General features: G+C 61.4%; 1 protein-coding gene across 2 annotated transcripts; it reads left to right on the forward strand.

Moving 5' to 3' along the window:
- Positions 1–842: 842 nt before the first annotated feature.
- CPSF7 (cleavage and polyadenylation specific factor 7) lies at positions 843–11,803 on the forward strand. Of its 2 annotated transcripts, none has more exons than XM_062637121.1 (10): positions 843–909; positions 2,056–2,169; positions 5,826–6,047; positions 6,514–6,617; positions 7,427–7,572; positions 8,937–9,345; positions 9,428–9,546; positions 9,659–9,827; positions 10,370–10,543; positions 10,995–11,803. In XM_062637121.1, exons 2-9 carry the CDS (start codon positions 2,116–2,118, stop codon positions 10,536–10,538), a joined length of 1,392 nt encoding a protein of 463 aa, XP_062493105.1. In that variant the 5' UTR covers positions 843–909; positions 2,056–2,115; the 3' UTR covers positions 10,539–10,543; positions 10,995–11,803. The 2 variants fall into 2 exon arrangements, with proteins under 2 accessions (XP_062493105.1, XP_062493104.1); XM_062637120.1 differs by lacking the exon at positions 843–909 and adding an exon at positions 1,046–1,142.
- Positions 11,804–12,748: the final 945 nt, after the last annotated feature.

Consider the following 12,748-nt stretch of genomic DNA (forward strand, 5'->3'; position numbering starts at 1 on the left):
CCCCCAACCACCCATATATCCCTCCATACACCCCCCAACCACCCATATATCCCTCCATACATATATCCCTCCATACACCCCCCAACCACCCATATATCCCTCCATACACCCCCCAACCACCCATGTATCCCTCCATACACCCCCCAACCACCCATATATCCCTCCATACACCCCCCAACCACCCATATATCCCTCCGTACACCCCCAACCACCCATATATCCCTCCGTACACCCCCAACCACCCATATATCCCTCCGTACACCCCCAACCACCCATATATCCCTCCATACACCCCCAACCACCCATATACTGTACACCCCCAACCACCCATATATCCCTCCATACACCCCCCAACCACCCATATATCCCTCCATACACCCCCAACCACCCATATATCCCTACACCCCCAACCACCCATATATCCCTCCATACACCCCCCAACCACCCATATATCCCTCCATACACCCCCAACCACCCATATATCCCTCCATACACCCCCCAACCACCCATATATCCCTCCATACATCCCCCAACCACCCATGTATCCCTCCATACACCCCCCAACCACCCATATATCCCTCCATACGCCCCCCAACCACCCATATACCCCTCCATACACCCCCCTCCAAACGCTCAGCCCCATTTATAACCCCCTTGCCCTTCCTACCCTCGGCCCCTCTATGACTCCGACCCCTTGATCCCCACCTATCCCCCTTCATGCCCCTACAGGCCTCCCTTCACCCCCCCGTCCCCGCTCACCCCGGCGGCCGCCATGTCTCCTCCCGCTGTCGCCGCTCTATACGCCCTGGAGGACCAACTCTATGATCCCTGAAGCAAGGGGCGGGGCGGAAGGGGGCGTGTCCAGAGCCGGAAGGGGCGTGGCGTGGCGCGGCGGCGCTGGCGGTGGCGGTGAGCGCGGTTGAGCGCGCGCGCTCGGGGCCTGCGGGCGGAAACGGGGGGGGCGGGGGGGGAAACCGGGATGGGGGAGGGGGAACGGAACCGACCCGACCCTCCCCCCTTTTCGTTACCCCCCCTCCGGTTCCACCCCTTCCTCTCCCCCCGCCCGGCCCGTTATGGCGGTCTCGGCCCCGGTTGTTGTGGGGGGGGGGGGAAGGCCTCAGTGTGTGAGGAGGGGGTGTGGGGTACCATAGAGAGGGGGTGTGGGGAGAGGATGGGAGGGGGGCGGCGGTGGTGGTGGTGGTGGTCGCCCCCTGGTGTGGGGGAGGTTGGGGGGTAACGGGGCCACGTTGCCTTCCCCCCACACACCGGGGGTCGAGGTGGGGTCTGTCCCGTTAAAGGGGTGCTGCAGGGAATTGGGGGGACCCCAGTCGCTCCCCCCCATAGTCGAGGTGGGGTTTGCCCCGTTAAAGGGGTGCTGCAGGGAATAGGGGGGACCCCAGTCACCCCCCCCCCATAGTCGAGGTGGGGTCTGTCCCGTTAAAGGGGTGCTGCAGGGAATAGGGGGGACCCGAATTGCCCCCCCCATAGTCGAGGTGGGGTCTGTCCCGTTAAAGGGGTGCTGCAGGGAATAGGGGGGACCCAAATTGCCCCCCCCCATAGTCGAGGTGGGGTCTGCCCCGTTAAAGGGGTGCTGCAGGGAATAGGGGGGACCCCAGTCGCCCCCCACCATAGTCGAGGTGGGGTCTGTCCCGTTAAAGGGGTGCTGCAGGGAATAGGGGGGACCCGAATTGCCCCCCCCCCCGGGGGTCGAGGTGGGGTCTGTCCCGTTAAAGGGGTGCTGCAAAGAATAGGGGGGACCCAAATTCCCCCCCCCCCATAGTCGAGGTGGGGTCTGTCCCATTAAAGGGATGCTGCAGGAAATAGGGGGGACCCGAATTGCCCCCCCCCCGTAGTCGAGGTGGGGTCTGTCCCGTTAAAGGGGTGCTGCAGGGAATAGGGGGAACCCGAATTGCCCCCCCCATAGTCGAGGTGGGGTCTGTCCCGTTAAAGGGGTGCTGCAGGGAATAGGGGGGACCCCAATCCCATAGGGAGAAGTGTGGGGCACAGAGGGGGTCGCTGATGGGCTTCCCCCTCCTCTCCTGCTCGTCGCTGCAGTGCTCATCCCGACCTCCCGGTCCCAGCCCGGGCTCCTGCTCTGCTCCCGCCTCTGGAAGGATGTCGGAGGGGGTGGATCTGATCGATATCTACGCCGATGAGGAGTTCAACCAGGTGAGAGGCTGCACGTCCCCGCTTCCCGGTGGGAAAAGCACTGGAAGCAGCAGCAGCCAGCTCCTTAACGGGAGCTGGACCCGTTACTATGGATGGACCCATGGAGGGGTGTGAACGCGTTGAGTTGGAGGAGAAGATGCGCCCGGGAAGGTGTGGGCCAGCATGGAGGAGTTCCTATGGGGAGAATCCACCAGGAATGGTCCTAAATCCTGGTGGATTTCCATATAGAAGTGGCTTGGGTTGGAAGGGAGCTTAAAGCTCCTCCAGTTCCAATCCCCTGCCACGGGTAGGGACACCTTCCCCTGGCACCCAGTGTTTGGGAAGGGGAGGCAGGGTCTGGAGCGGAGCCTTTGCCAGGGAAGTGATGAGTGAGGATGGAAGGAGGGAGAGCATCATCCTGGTTGGAGAAGTGAGAAATCCCAACAGGAAGAGGCTCTGCGAGGGAACGGCGCAGGGAAGGGACCCAGAGCACCAAAGCTGTGGTCAGGGTCATGCCCAAGGTGCCACCTTCTCCCACCTTGGGGTTGCCTGGGAACCTCAGGAAGAAGTGATGGAGAAGGAGAGTGCGTGGCTTTTGGGAAAGGAGGTTTTGGAGGATTCAGGGATGCGGGAGAGCAAACCTGGACGTGGATGCTTGGAGGTTAGAAACTGCTGTGGAGCAGCCAAGGAGGGAAGCTGGAATGAACTAAGAGGGAAGACGTGAACTGGGAGCAAAGCACATGGAGGAAGGGAATCCCCGTGAGCTCCTGGAGGGCTGGAGAGGAGCGGAGGGGGAGGAATCTTCTGTTCCAAGGAATTATTCCTGCCGTGTTGGGAAAAGCAGGATGGTGGGAGCGGTGTTGAGGCCCTCGGAGCAGAGGGGGCTCTGCTCTGAGCTGGCTCTGGCGCTGCCAAAGCAACAGGATCCTCTCTAGGAAGGTGGGTTGTAAAGTGAATTCCTGCCTGGATGCCCTCTGACTCCCACATACTGCATCCTTCCTTGAAAAACCCTGGAATAATCCCACTTCTCCGTGCATGAAACTGTCTAGTGATGGTGCTGGGACCAAATGGAACTGCTCTGGCTTAGGAATAACCTCAGTTTGGATGCTTTCATGCAGTTTGCTTTGAAAAGCATTAGGAAATGGGTATGCCTGGGGATACCCAATCCCATCTGGGTTTGGGAGCAGAGGGAATTGCTGGCTAGCTGCGGGAATACAGGTGGTAGGATTTAATGGGAGAGCTGTGCTGCTGCTTCATGGGTGCTCTGTGGAGGTGGACAAGTCCTGCCTATGCCTACAGGTAGGCTTTCCCATGAAGGCTTGGCTCCCAGGATTGGGAATGGTGATGGAAGCAGTGGCTGGAGTTGACATGGGAATGGTGGCTGGAATGCTGAGAGGGCTCTGATGGATCTGGTCCGGTGCTGCTCCAGTCTTGGGGATCTTTAGGAGTGAAGTGGAGCAGCGTTGGGAGGAGGATGGAGCAATCCTGGCTGCACAGCAGGGAAAGCTTTACCTGGAGGGGCTGGTGCACAGGAGACCCAAGGTCTTTGATAGTAGATGGTGGCTTCTTGGAGCTGGAAGTGCTCATTGAGCACCTCAGGCCGTGCTGCAGCAGGAAGGAACTGCTTAATCCATGGGATCAAAGTGCAGGGGGAAGGTGCCGTGGTTGCCCCAGGGCACACCGGGGATGCTGGTGCGGTCCCAGATCCCATGGAACAACATGGGAATGCCGCTGGTGGTGCCCGGATTCAGCCTCACGGACCTCACAAGTTGTGGTGTGTTCACTGAGCTGGGGTTTGGGTGGCAGCAGTGAAGGCGTTGGGGATGGAGGAAGCTTCTCACCACCGATGCTCTGCAAGCATGGTGTGATGGCAAGGGCAGAGAGCAGCAGAGCGGGGCTTTGGGTTCTTCTGCACCATCAGCCCATTGGGTGGCCCTCAGTAGAGCATGGATACTGTGTCCTGCAGTGCTCTCCTGGAGGAACTGGCTGCTCCTGGCCTGGCTGGCTGGGTTCCTTGCTGGGGAAAGGCCTGGCTGCATGGCAGAGCCCGGAGAGCGGTGCTGAAGGGGGTCCCATCAGCTTGCTCACTGGTGGTGGCCCCCAGGGCCAGTGTTTGGTATCTTCATTGATGCTCTGGACGGGGGGATTGAGGCCACCCCCAGTCACTTTGTAGATGACACCAGGTGGAGGGGGAGTTGCTCTGCTGGAGGTTCTGCAGAGGGATGTGGCCAGGCTGGACCCATTGCCTGAGCTCCAACAGGGCTCAGTGCTGGGTCCTGCGCTTGAGCCACCATGGAACGCTGCAGGCTTGGGAAGCTGCTCGTGAAAAGGAGCTGAGCAGGAGCAGCTTGTGCCCAGGCAGCCAAGAAGCCCCCAGCATCCTGGTACTGCAACAGCACCAGTGCAGCAGCAGGAGCAGGGCAGGGATTGGGCCCCTGTGCTGGGCACTGGGGAGGCTGCACCTCGAATCCTGTGCTCAGCTCTGGGGCCCTCACTGCAAGAGAGACCTTGAGGTGCTGGAGCGGGGCCAGAGAAGGGAACGGAGCTGGAGCAGGGCCTGGAGCCCAGGTGTGATGGGGAAGGGCTGAGGGACCTGGGGGGTTCAGTGTGGAGAAGAGAAGGCTCAGGGGGGACCTGATGGCTGCCTGCAAGTGCCTGAGAGGAGGATGGAGCCAGGAGGGGCTGGGCTCTGCTCCCAAGGAACAAGGGATGGGACAAGAGGAAACGGCCTCAAGATGCCCCAGGGCAGGTTTAGATGGAGCTGAGGAACAATTCCTGCCCCAGAGGGTGCTCAGACATTGGAACAGGCTGCCCAGGGCACCGGCCCTGCAGGTGTTCACACACCTGGAGACGAGGCCTCGGTGCCATGGGTTAGTGGTGGGGAACGATTGGACTGGATGATCCTAAAGGTTTTTTCCAACCCAGTTGATTCCATGAGTAAAGGGGAGCACTTACAGAGATCCCAGAAGAGCTCTAAAATCTCCCAAGCTGCAGCATCCCCATAGCAGCACAAGTGAGGAATTCCCTGCCCGCCTCTGGTTTTGGTCTCGACTTTCTGCAACTTCCAGGCAGGAATCTTCCAGCCTTGGGCCGTGTCCAAAGCACTTAGAGCAGGGGTAGGAATGTGTGAGGTGGATTAAACAAACAGCTGGGCTGGGTTGAGGAGCAGGAAAACACGGCTCCCTGTTGGAGCTCTTGTGACCTGTTTATCAGCTCCCCAGCTGAAAGGGCTGGATGGAAACGTTACAAGTGGTGTTGGTGCTGAGAGGGTGCTTGGGGGGAAGATGGACAGGATGAGAGTGTTGCTTGGTCAGCCTGGGGAAGAGAAGGCTCCTGAAGGGGAGACCTGAGAGCAGCTCCAGTGCCTAAAGGGGCTGCAGGAAACCTGGAGAGGGGCTTGGGACAAGGGATGTAGGGACAGGCCAAGGGGAATGGCTTGAACCTGCCCGAGGGGAGACTGAGCTGAGCTCTTAGGCAGAAGCTCTTCCCTGGGAGGGTGCTGAGGCGCTGGCACAGGGTGCCCAGAGAAGCTGTGGCTGCCCCATCCCTGGCAGCGCTCAAGGCCCCAGGGGCTTGGAGCCCGGTGCTCTGATGGAAGGTGCTGAGCAGGGCTGCGGTTGGGTGGGGGGCACACATGCAATTGCTTCCCCCCCCACACCCCGGGGATGTCCCCTTAGGACTCAGAGTTCAGCAGCGCCGACCAGATGGACCTGTACGACGATGTGCTGGCCGTCAGCTCCCAGCCCCCCGAGAGCCGCAGCAGCAGCAGCTCCGAGCCCCCCCCTGAGATCCGTCAGGAGCCCTCTCCCAAAGCCAACAGCAAGGCCCCCGCCATCCTGTACACCTACAGCGGGCTGCGCAACAAGAGGGCTGCCGTCTACGTGGGCAGCTTCTCCTGGGTGAGTGGGGTCTCGCCGCCTCGCCTCTGGCCCCCTCTGGGGGGTCCAGTTTGGGTCTCCTGTAGTGGGAATGGGGATGGGGAGGTTCAGACCCCATCCCCATCGAGGGGCTCTTTGGAGGTTGTGGCTTGACTTTGGGGTCAGCGCTGAGGGGCTTCAGATGGAGCCTGAAGCAGGGGGGGGGCCGGTGACTGCAGCGTGCTGGCTGCTGGCCCTGCTTGGCTCTTCCTTCCTGGGGCTGCGTGGATGCGTCCCCTTCTCCTTGATGGACAGCTTGGGAATGCTCTGTCTCATCCAGACCTCTGGTGGCTCTGCCCAGAGCCTGTTGGTTGGTTGTAAACCCCATGGCAGGGGCTCTGAGGGTGCAAGTACTCAACGTGTCCTGCGCCTGGGTTAGCTGGGGGGGGTGTTTGGGAACACCGAGGGCTGACAAGAGGTGACCCCTGCATCTCTCTCCTCCCCTCAGTGGACGACTGACCAGCAGCTGATCCAAACCATCCGCTCCGTCGGCGTCTACGACGTGGTGGAGCTGAAGTTCGCAGAGAACCGAGCCAACGGCCAGTCCAAAGGGTGAGAGCTGGGGCAGAACGGGGCAGGGGGGGGTCATGAGCCCCACATCCGTTGTGGTGAGGGGACAGGCAATGCTTTTCCTGGCTGCGGGTGGTAAAGCAGGGACTCGCGGGCAGCACGGGATGAGGAGGAAGGGATGCAGGCCACCAAGGTGCACTCAGCCCAGGCAGCACGGGATGAGGAGGAAGGGATGCAGGCCACCAAGGTGCACTCAGCCCAGGCAGCACGGGATGAGGAGGAAGGGATGCAGGCCACCAAGGTGCACTCAGCCCAGGCAGCACGGGATGAGGAGGAAGGGATGCAGGCCACCAAGGTGCACTCAGCCCAGGCAGCACGGGATGAGGAGGAAGGGATGCAGGCCACCAAGGTGCACTCAGCCCAGGCAGCACGGGATGAGGAGGAAGGGATGCAGGCCACCAAGGTGCACTCAGCCCAGGCAGCACGGGATGAGGAGGAAGGGATGCAGGCCACCAAGGTGCACTCAGCCCAGGCAGCACGGGATGAGGAGGAAGGGATGCAGGCCACCAAGGTGCACTCAGCCCAGGCAGCACGGGATGAGGAGGAAGGGATGCAGGCCACCAAGGTGCACTCAGCCCAGGCAGCACGGGATGAGGAGGAAGGGATGCAGGCCACCAAGGTGCACTCAGCCCAGGCAGCACGGGATGAGGAGGAAGGGATGCAGGCCACCAAGGTGCACTCAGCCCAGGCAGCACGGGATGAGGAGGAAGGGATGCAGGCCACCAAGGTGCACTCAGCCCAACCACCGGCTCCCAAGCGATGCTCAGCCCAAGCCCTGGGCTTCCCTGCAGGTACGCAGAGGTGGTGGTCGCCTCCGAGAACTCGGTGCACAAGCTCCTGGAGCTCCTGCCTGGCAAGATGCTCAACGGGGACAAGGTGGAGGTGAGGCTGGCCACCCGGCAGAACCTCTCCCAGTTCGAGGCCCAGGCTCGCAAACGTGAGTGGGGCGCGGGCACGGCGCGGCACCGGGCATGGGGTCAGAGGTGGGGGGGCTCTCCACACTGCAGGGCTCCCCCCCACAGCGCTGTCAGCCTGAGCCCGCCGGCACCTTCAGGGTTGGGGGGGGAACGCTGCCAGGAGCCTCTGGGGGTTGTTTCCTATTGCTGCTGAGTCTGCTTAGATCCTGACCCGAGTCTTTATGATCCCCTTTTTTAGGTGCTCACACACTGCGAAGATCCCTCGTAGCCTCCTCCTCCTCCTCTCCAAACTGAATGGGCTTAAGCTCTTCAGCCTATCAACATAGCTAAGACCCTCCATATCTAGTAGTAGCTCTTCTCTGGATCTCCTCCAGAACTTGTCCATCCCTGCGGAGGTAAGGTGCCCATCACTGGACGCAGTATTCCAGCTGGGGCCTGGCCGTGGGGCTTTCTACGATGGCAGTCGGTGGTCCTCGCCTCACTCCGCAGCGATGTGACGTGCCCAGCCCCGGTGCTTGGGGGGGGCTCTGCTGGACCCACAGGCACTCTTTGGGCAGGAGCGTGTTTGGCAAGAGGAGGTCTTGGCCATTGGACATCCCGTGGCCTGTTTCAGCCAAGGGGAAAACCATTTCTTCCTAAGCACCCTGGCAGAGTCACAGCTTCCTTCCTTCAGCTCCATCGGCTGCTTGGCAGCACTGGGCGCTGTTAGACCCTGGCTGGACCTGCCCTTGTGTTCTGGTGGAGCACAGGGGTGTTGCCTTCAGCCTGGCCCCAGGGGCCTCATCATGAGCTCGCATGAAGCCTGAACAGTGCTTGGCTTGATGGCCAGCAGAGCCTGGTGGGGAGCTGTGGCTCCCCCACAGGGGCTCCGTGCCCTCATTGAACATCAGTCTCATCCTCAGAGCCTCTTGGGACACAGCAGACGTTCCTGGTCCTCATTGAGGGCAACCAAGGCTCCCAAATTCTCCTTCTTCCAGCAGCTCCGTTGCTCTCAGCACTTGGGTTCTGGCCCCTTGTGTTCCTCCATGTTCAGGCCTTTCCGGATCTCTCTCGGGGCTGTTTCATCTCTTCGGGGCCCCAGCGAGCTCTCTCCTGGGCACCCTCTCACCCTCTCTTGTGGCTTTTTTTGCCTTCTCTCTTTGGAACCCACTTTACTCGGTGGCTTCGGCACCGGGAGCTGCTCCCCTCTTGGAGGCACGTGGAAGCGGAGGCTACGTGTGGCTGTGGCTGGATCTTGCTCTGGGCACCTTGAGCTCTCCCGGGGCTGAGGGAGAGGATGCTCCTTGCACTGGTCACTGCGGGTGGGGAGGAAGAGGAGGAGCGCTCCCAAGACCTGCAGGTGCTCTGCCTGTAGCTCATGGCTCTTTTCCCATCCCGCTTCCAGGTGTGCCTCCGAGGGCCCATTCCCGGGATTCCGTGGACTCCGTGGATGGCCGTGCCACACCGACAGAGAATGCTTTGCCTGCAGCCCGCCCGGACAAACCCCCCTCGGTCCTTCCCTTCTTCAACCGCCCCCCCACTGCTTTGCCCCTTATGGGGCTGCCCCCTCCACCCATGCCACCACCTCCTCCCTTGTCCTCCGGCTTCGGTGTCCCCCCGCCACCCCCCGGTATCCACTACCAGCATCTCATGCCCCCCCCGCCTCGACTGCCCCCACACCTCGCTGTGCCCCCCCCAGGGGCTGTCCCCCCTGCCCTGCACCTCAACCCTGCCTTCTTCCCCCCACCCAACGCGGCGCTGGGTCCTCCACCGGACACCTACGGCAAGGCCATGGCTCCCTACAACCACAGCAGGTGAGGGGGTGGGGGTCTCAGTGGGGTACAAATGGGGTTGGGGGGGGGGGATTTGCTGAACCCCCACTTGTCTCTTGTGCAGCCGGGAGCTGGGCCCTCCCCCGGCCCCAGTGAGTGAAGGGGAGTTTGAGGAGATCATGAACAGGAACCGGGCCATCTCCAGCAGCGCCATCTCCAAGGCGGTGTCCGGCGCCAGCGCAGGTACCAGTGACCGTGTCCCCATGTCCCTGTGGGATTGGGATTGCCCCCCCCTTGTCCCATGCTGGGTTTGCCCCCCTTCAACCCTGCTCTGTGTCGTGTCATCCCCCCCCAGGTGACTACAGCGACGCCATCGAGACCCTGCTCACGGCCATCGCCGTCATCAAACAGTCCCGCGTGGCCAGCGACGAGCGGTGCCGCGTCCTCCTCTCGTCCCTCAAGGACTGCCTGCACGGCATCGAGGCCAAGTCCTACAGCACCGGCGCCAGCAGCAGCTCCTCCAGGTACTGCCAGGCTGGGAGCTGCCATGGGGTTGGATTCGTTGCATCCCGTCCTGGAATGGGTTGGGATGAAGGGAGCTTCAAGCTCATCCAGCTCCAACCCCAACATCTTTCACCGGAGCAGCTTGCTCCAAGCCCCTGGGTCCAACCTGGCCCTGAACACTGCCAGGGATGGGGCAGCCACAGCTTCTCTGGGCACCCTGTGCCAGCGCCTCAGCACCCTCAGAGTGAAGAATGAATTCCTTACATCCAGTCTGAACCCATCACCCCTTGTCCTATCACTCCAGTCCCTGATAAAGAGTCCTCTCCAGCATCCTTGTAGCCCCCTTCAGACACTGGAAGCTGCTCTGAGCTCTCCACACAGCTTCTCTTCTCCAGGCTGATCAGCCCCAATGTTCCCAACCTGGCTCCATACGGGAGCTGCTCCAGCCCCTGAGCATCCTCGTGGCCTCCTCTGGCCTTGCTCCAACAGCTCCATGTCCTCCGGTTGCTGAGGACACCACAACTGCGCACACCAGAAGTCCTTTTCCTTCCTCTTTTCCCAGGAAAAGGCACCGATCCCGGGAGCGCTCCCCCAGCCGGTCCCGTGAAAGCAGCCGGCGGCACCGGGACGTGCTCCACAGCGAGGACCGGCACGAGGACTACTTCCAGGAGCGGAACCGGGAGCACGAGCGGCATCGGGACAGGGACAGAGAGAGGGACCGGCACCACTGAGACAGGTGAGGGGTGTCCATCTTCCACTGGAGCAGGTGCTGTGGGAATGCCAGCACCCTCCCAGGGAAGAGCTTCTCATGGGATGGGTCAGGCACTGGAGCTGGGATCCTTCTCTTGTCCAGGCTGCCCCAGCCCAGCTCTCTCAGCCTGGCTCCAGAGCAGAGCTGCTCCAGCTCCCTTATATCTCCACGGCCTCCTTCAAACTCCCTCCAACACCTCCATCCACATCCCCCTTACACTGGGGATCCCACAGCATCATAGAATGGGTTGGGATGAAGGGACCTTAAAGCTCATCCAGCTCCAACCCCTTCCACTGGAGCAGCTTGCTCCAAGCCCCTGTGTCCAACCTGGCCTTGAGCGCTCTCCCATCTCCCCTCTGGCAGGGTAAAGCCATCCCCCTGGTCCTTGTCGGCCCTCCAAGGGTTGCCCTGACCCCTCTGCTCCTCTTCCCCACAGGAATTTGGCAGGAAGTGGTTTTTAATGGACTCGTATCTCCTCCCCTCGACGAGGCTGCTCCACTCTCCCACCCCATCCCAGGCTCCCCCCCCAGCTCCCTCCGGACACCCCAGGAAAGCCGTGGAGCACGCCAGCAGCCGGGCCTCCCACCGGACACCTCGTGGCCTTGGGGCCGGAGCCCCTGCTCCCTTCTGCTTCCCAGAGGGAATGCCAGCACCCGGCTCAGCCCGCTCTGCTCCACGGATACTCGGACCCAAAGAGAAATGGTGCTTTTCCTTCCACGGAGGGAGGGTGGTGAGGCCGTGCTGGGAAGAGGATGGATCCTTCCCAAGGCTGCACGGATCCCGCTCCGTGCTTGGGGTTGCTGGAAGCGGTACCAGGGGTTCCCCAGCCTCCTGCCCCCCTCCTGTGGGGACGCTCGTGTCCCCATTGCCCCGCAGTGCCAGCACAGGCCCCCATGCTGCTCCTTTTCCCCTTTATCCTCCCTGCTCAGCCCAGGAGGGCTGGAGCAGAGCTGGGGCTCAGCCCTTCCCTCTGCCCCACATTCCAGGGCTCTCCTGCAGCACCTTCCTTGTTTTAGAGGAAGAGGAGGCAGCAGGGCAGGATGCAACCCCCCCCCCCCCCAGATGCTTATCCCTGGGGATGCTCTCCCCAACCACCCTTCCAGGGGGCACAATGGCAGGGGGGGGGTTGTTCCCCATGCTCGAGGGGGCTGCACCTCTCCAGGCCGGGTGGGATCCCAAGGGAAGCACCCACAAAGGGTCGGGCTGAGCTGAGGAGACAAGGGGCAACTTCCAGGGCTGGTGGCTCCCCCCCCCCCCCTTCACCTCCAAACTGTCGCTGGCCAAGGAGCAAACCTGCCTCTGGAGGGCTTTTTAAGTTGAAATGAGCCCCAAAGAGCCTGAACCCCCCCCGGGGAGGTGCCAGGAGGCTTCCGGATGGATTTTCTTTTCTACTTAATGCCACATTTTTAGGTTTCTTTGCAAATAGTGGGGGGGGGGACAGGGGACGGGGGGGGGGGGACAAAGAAGACGAGTGCAGAGCAAGCCCCCCCCCCGGAGGCAGTGCCCCTCCTGCCCGCAGTGAGTAGAGAGATTTGGTTTGTCTTTCTGATAGGTTGGACGTTGTGTAATAAAACTTGGCTGACGTTGTCAATCTTTTAGATGGTGCTGGAGGGCTCTTCCCTTGGTGTCCGGTGTGGAAGCGGGGAATGGGTTGGGTTGGAAGGGAGCTTAATGCTCATCCAGGTCTAACCCACTGCAAGTGGGCAGGGATGCCTTCCACTGGAGCAGGGTGCTCCAAGCCCCTGTGGACTTGAACACTGCCGGGGATGGGGCAGCCACAGCTTCTCTGGGCACCCTGTGCCAGCGCCTCAGCACCCTCATAGTGAAGAATGAATTCCTTACATCCAAGCTGGATCCCCCCTGTTTCAGTTGGAACCCCATCACCCCTTGCCCTGTCACTCCAGTCCCTAATGAAGAGTCCCTCTCCTGCATCCTTGTAGCCCCCTTCAGATACTGGAAGGCTGCTCTGAGCTCTCCACCCAGCTTCTCTTCTCCAGGCTGAACAGCCCCAATGTTCCCAGCCTGGCTCCCTACGGGAGCTGCTCCAGTCCCTGAGCATCCTCGTGGCCTCCTCTGGCCTTGTTCCAACAGTTCCATGTCCTTTTTATGTTGAGGACACCAGAACTGCACACGATGCTCCAGGTGAGGTCTCACGAGAGCAGAGCAGAGGGGCAGGATCACCTCCTTGGA

The sequence above is a fragment of the Pezoporus occidentalis genome, unplaced genomic scaffold (genome assembly GCF_034315485.1).
Source record: "Pezoporus occidentalis ecotype Australia unplaced genomic scaffold, CSIRO_AGI_Poc_V1 ctg502, whole genome shotgun sequence".
Lineage (NCBI taxonomy): Eukaryota > Metazoa > Chordata > Aves > Psittaciformes > Psittacidae > Pezoporus > Pezoporus occidentalis.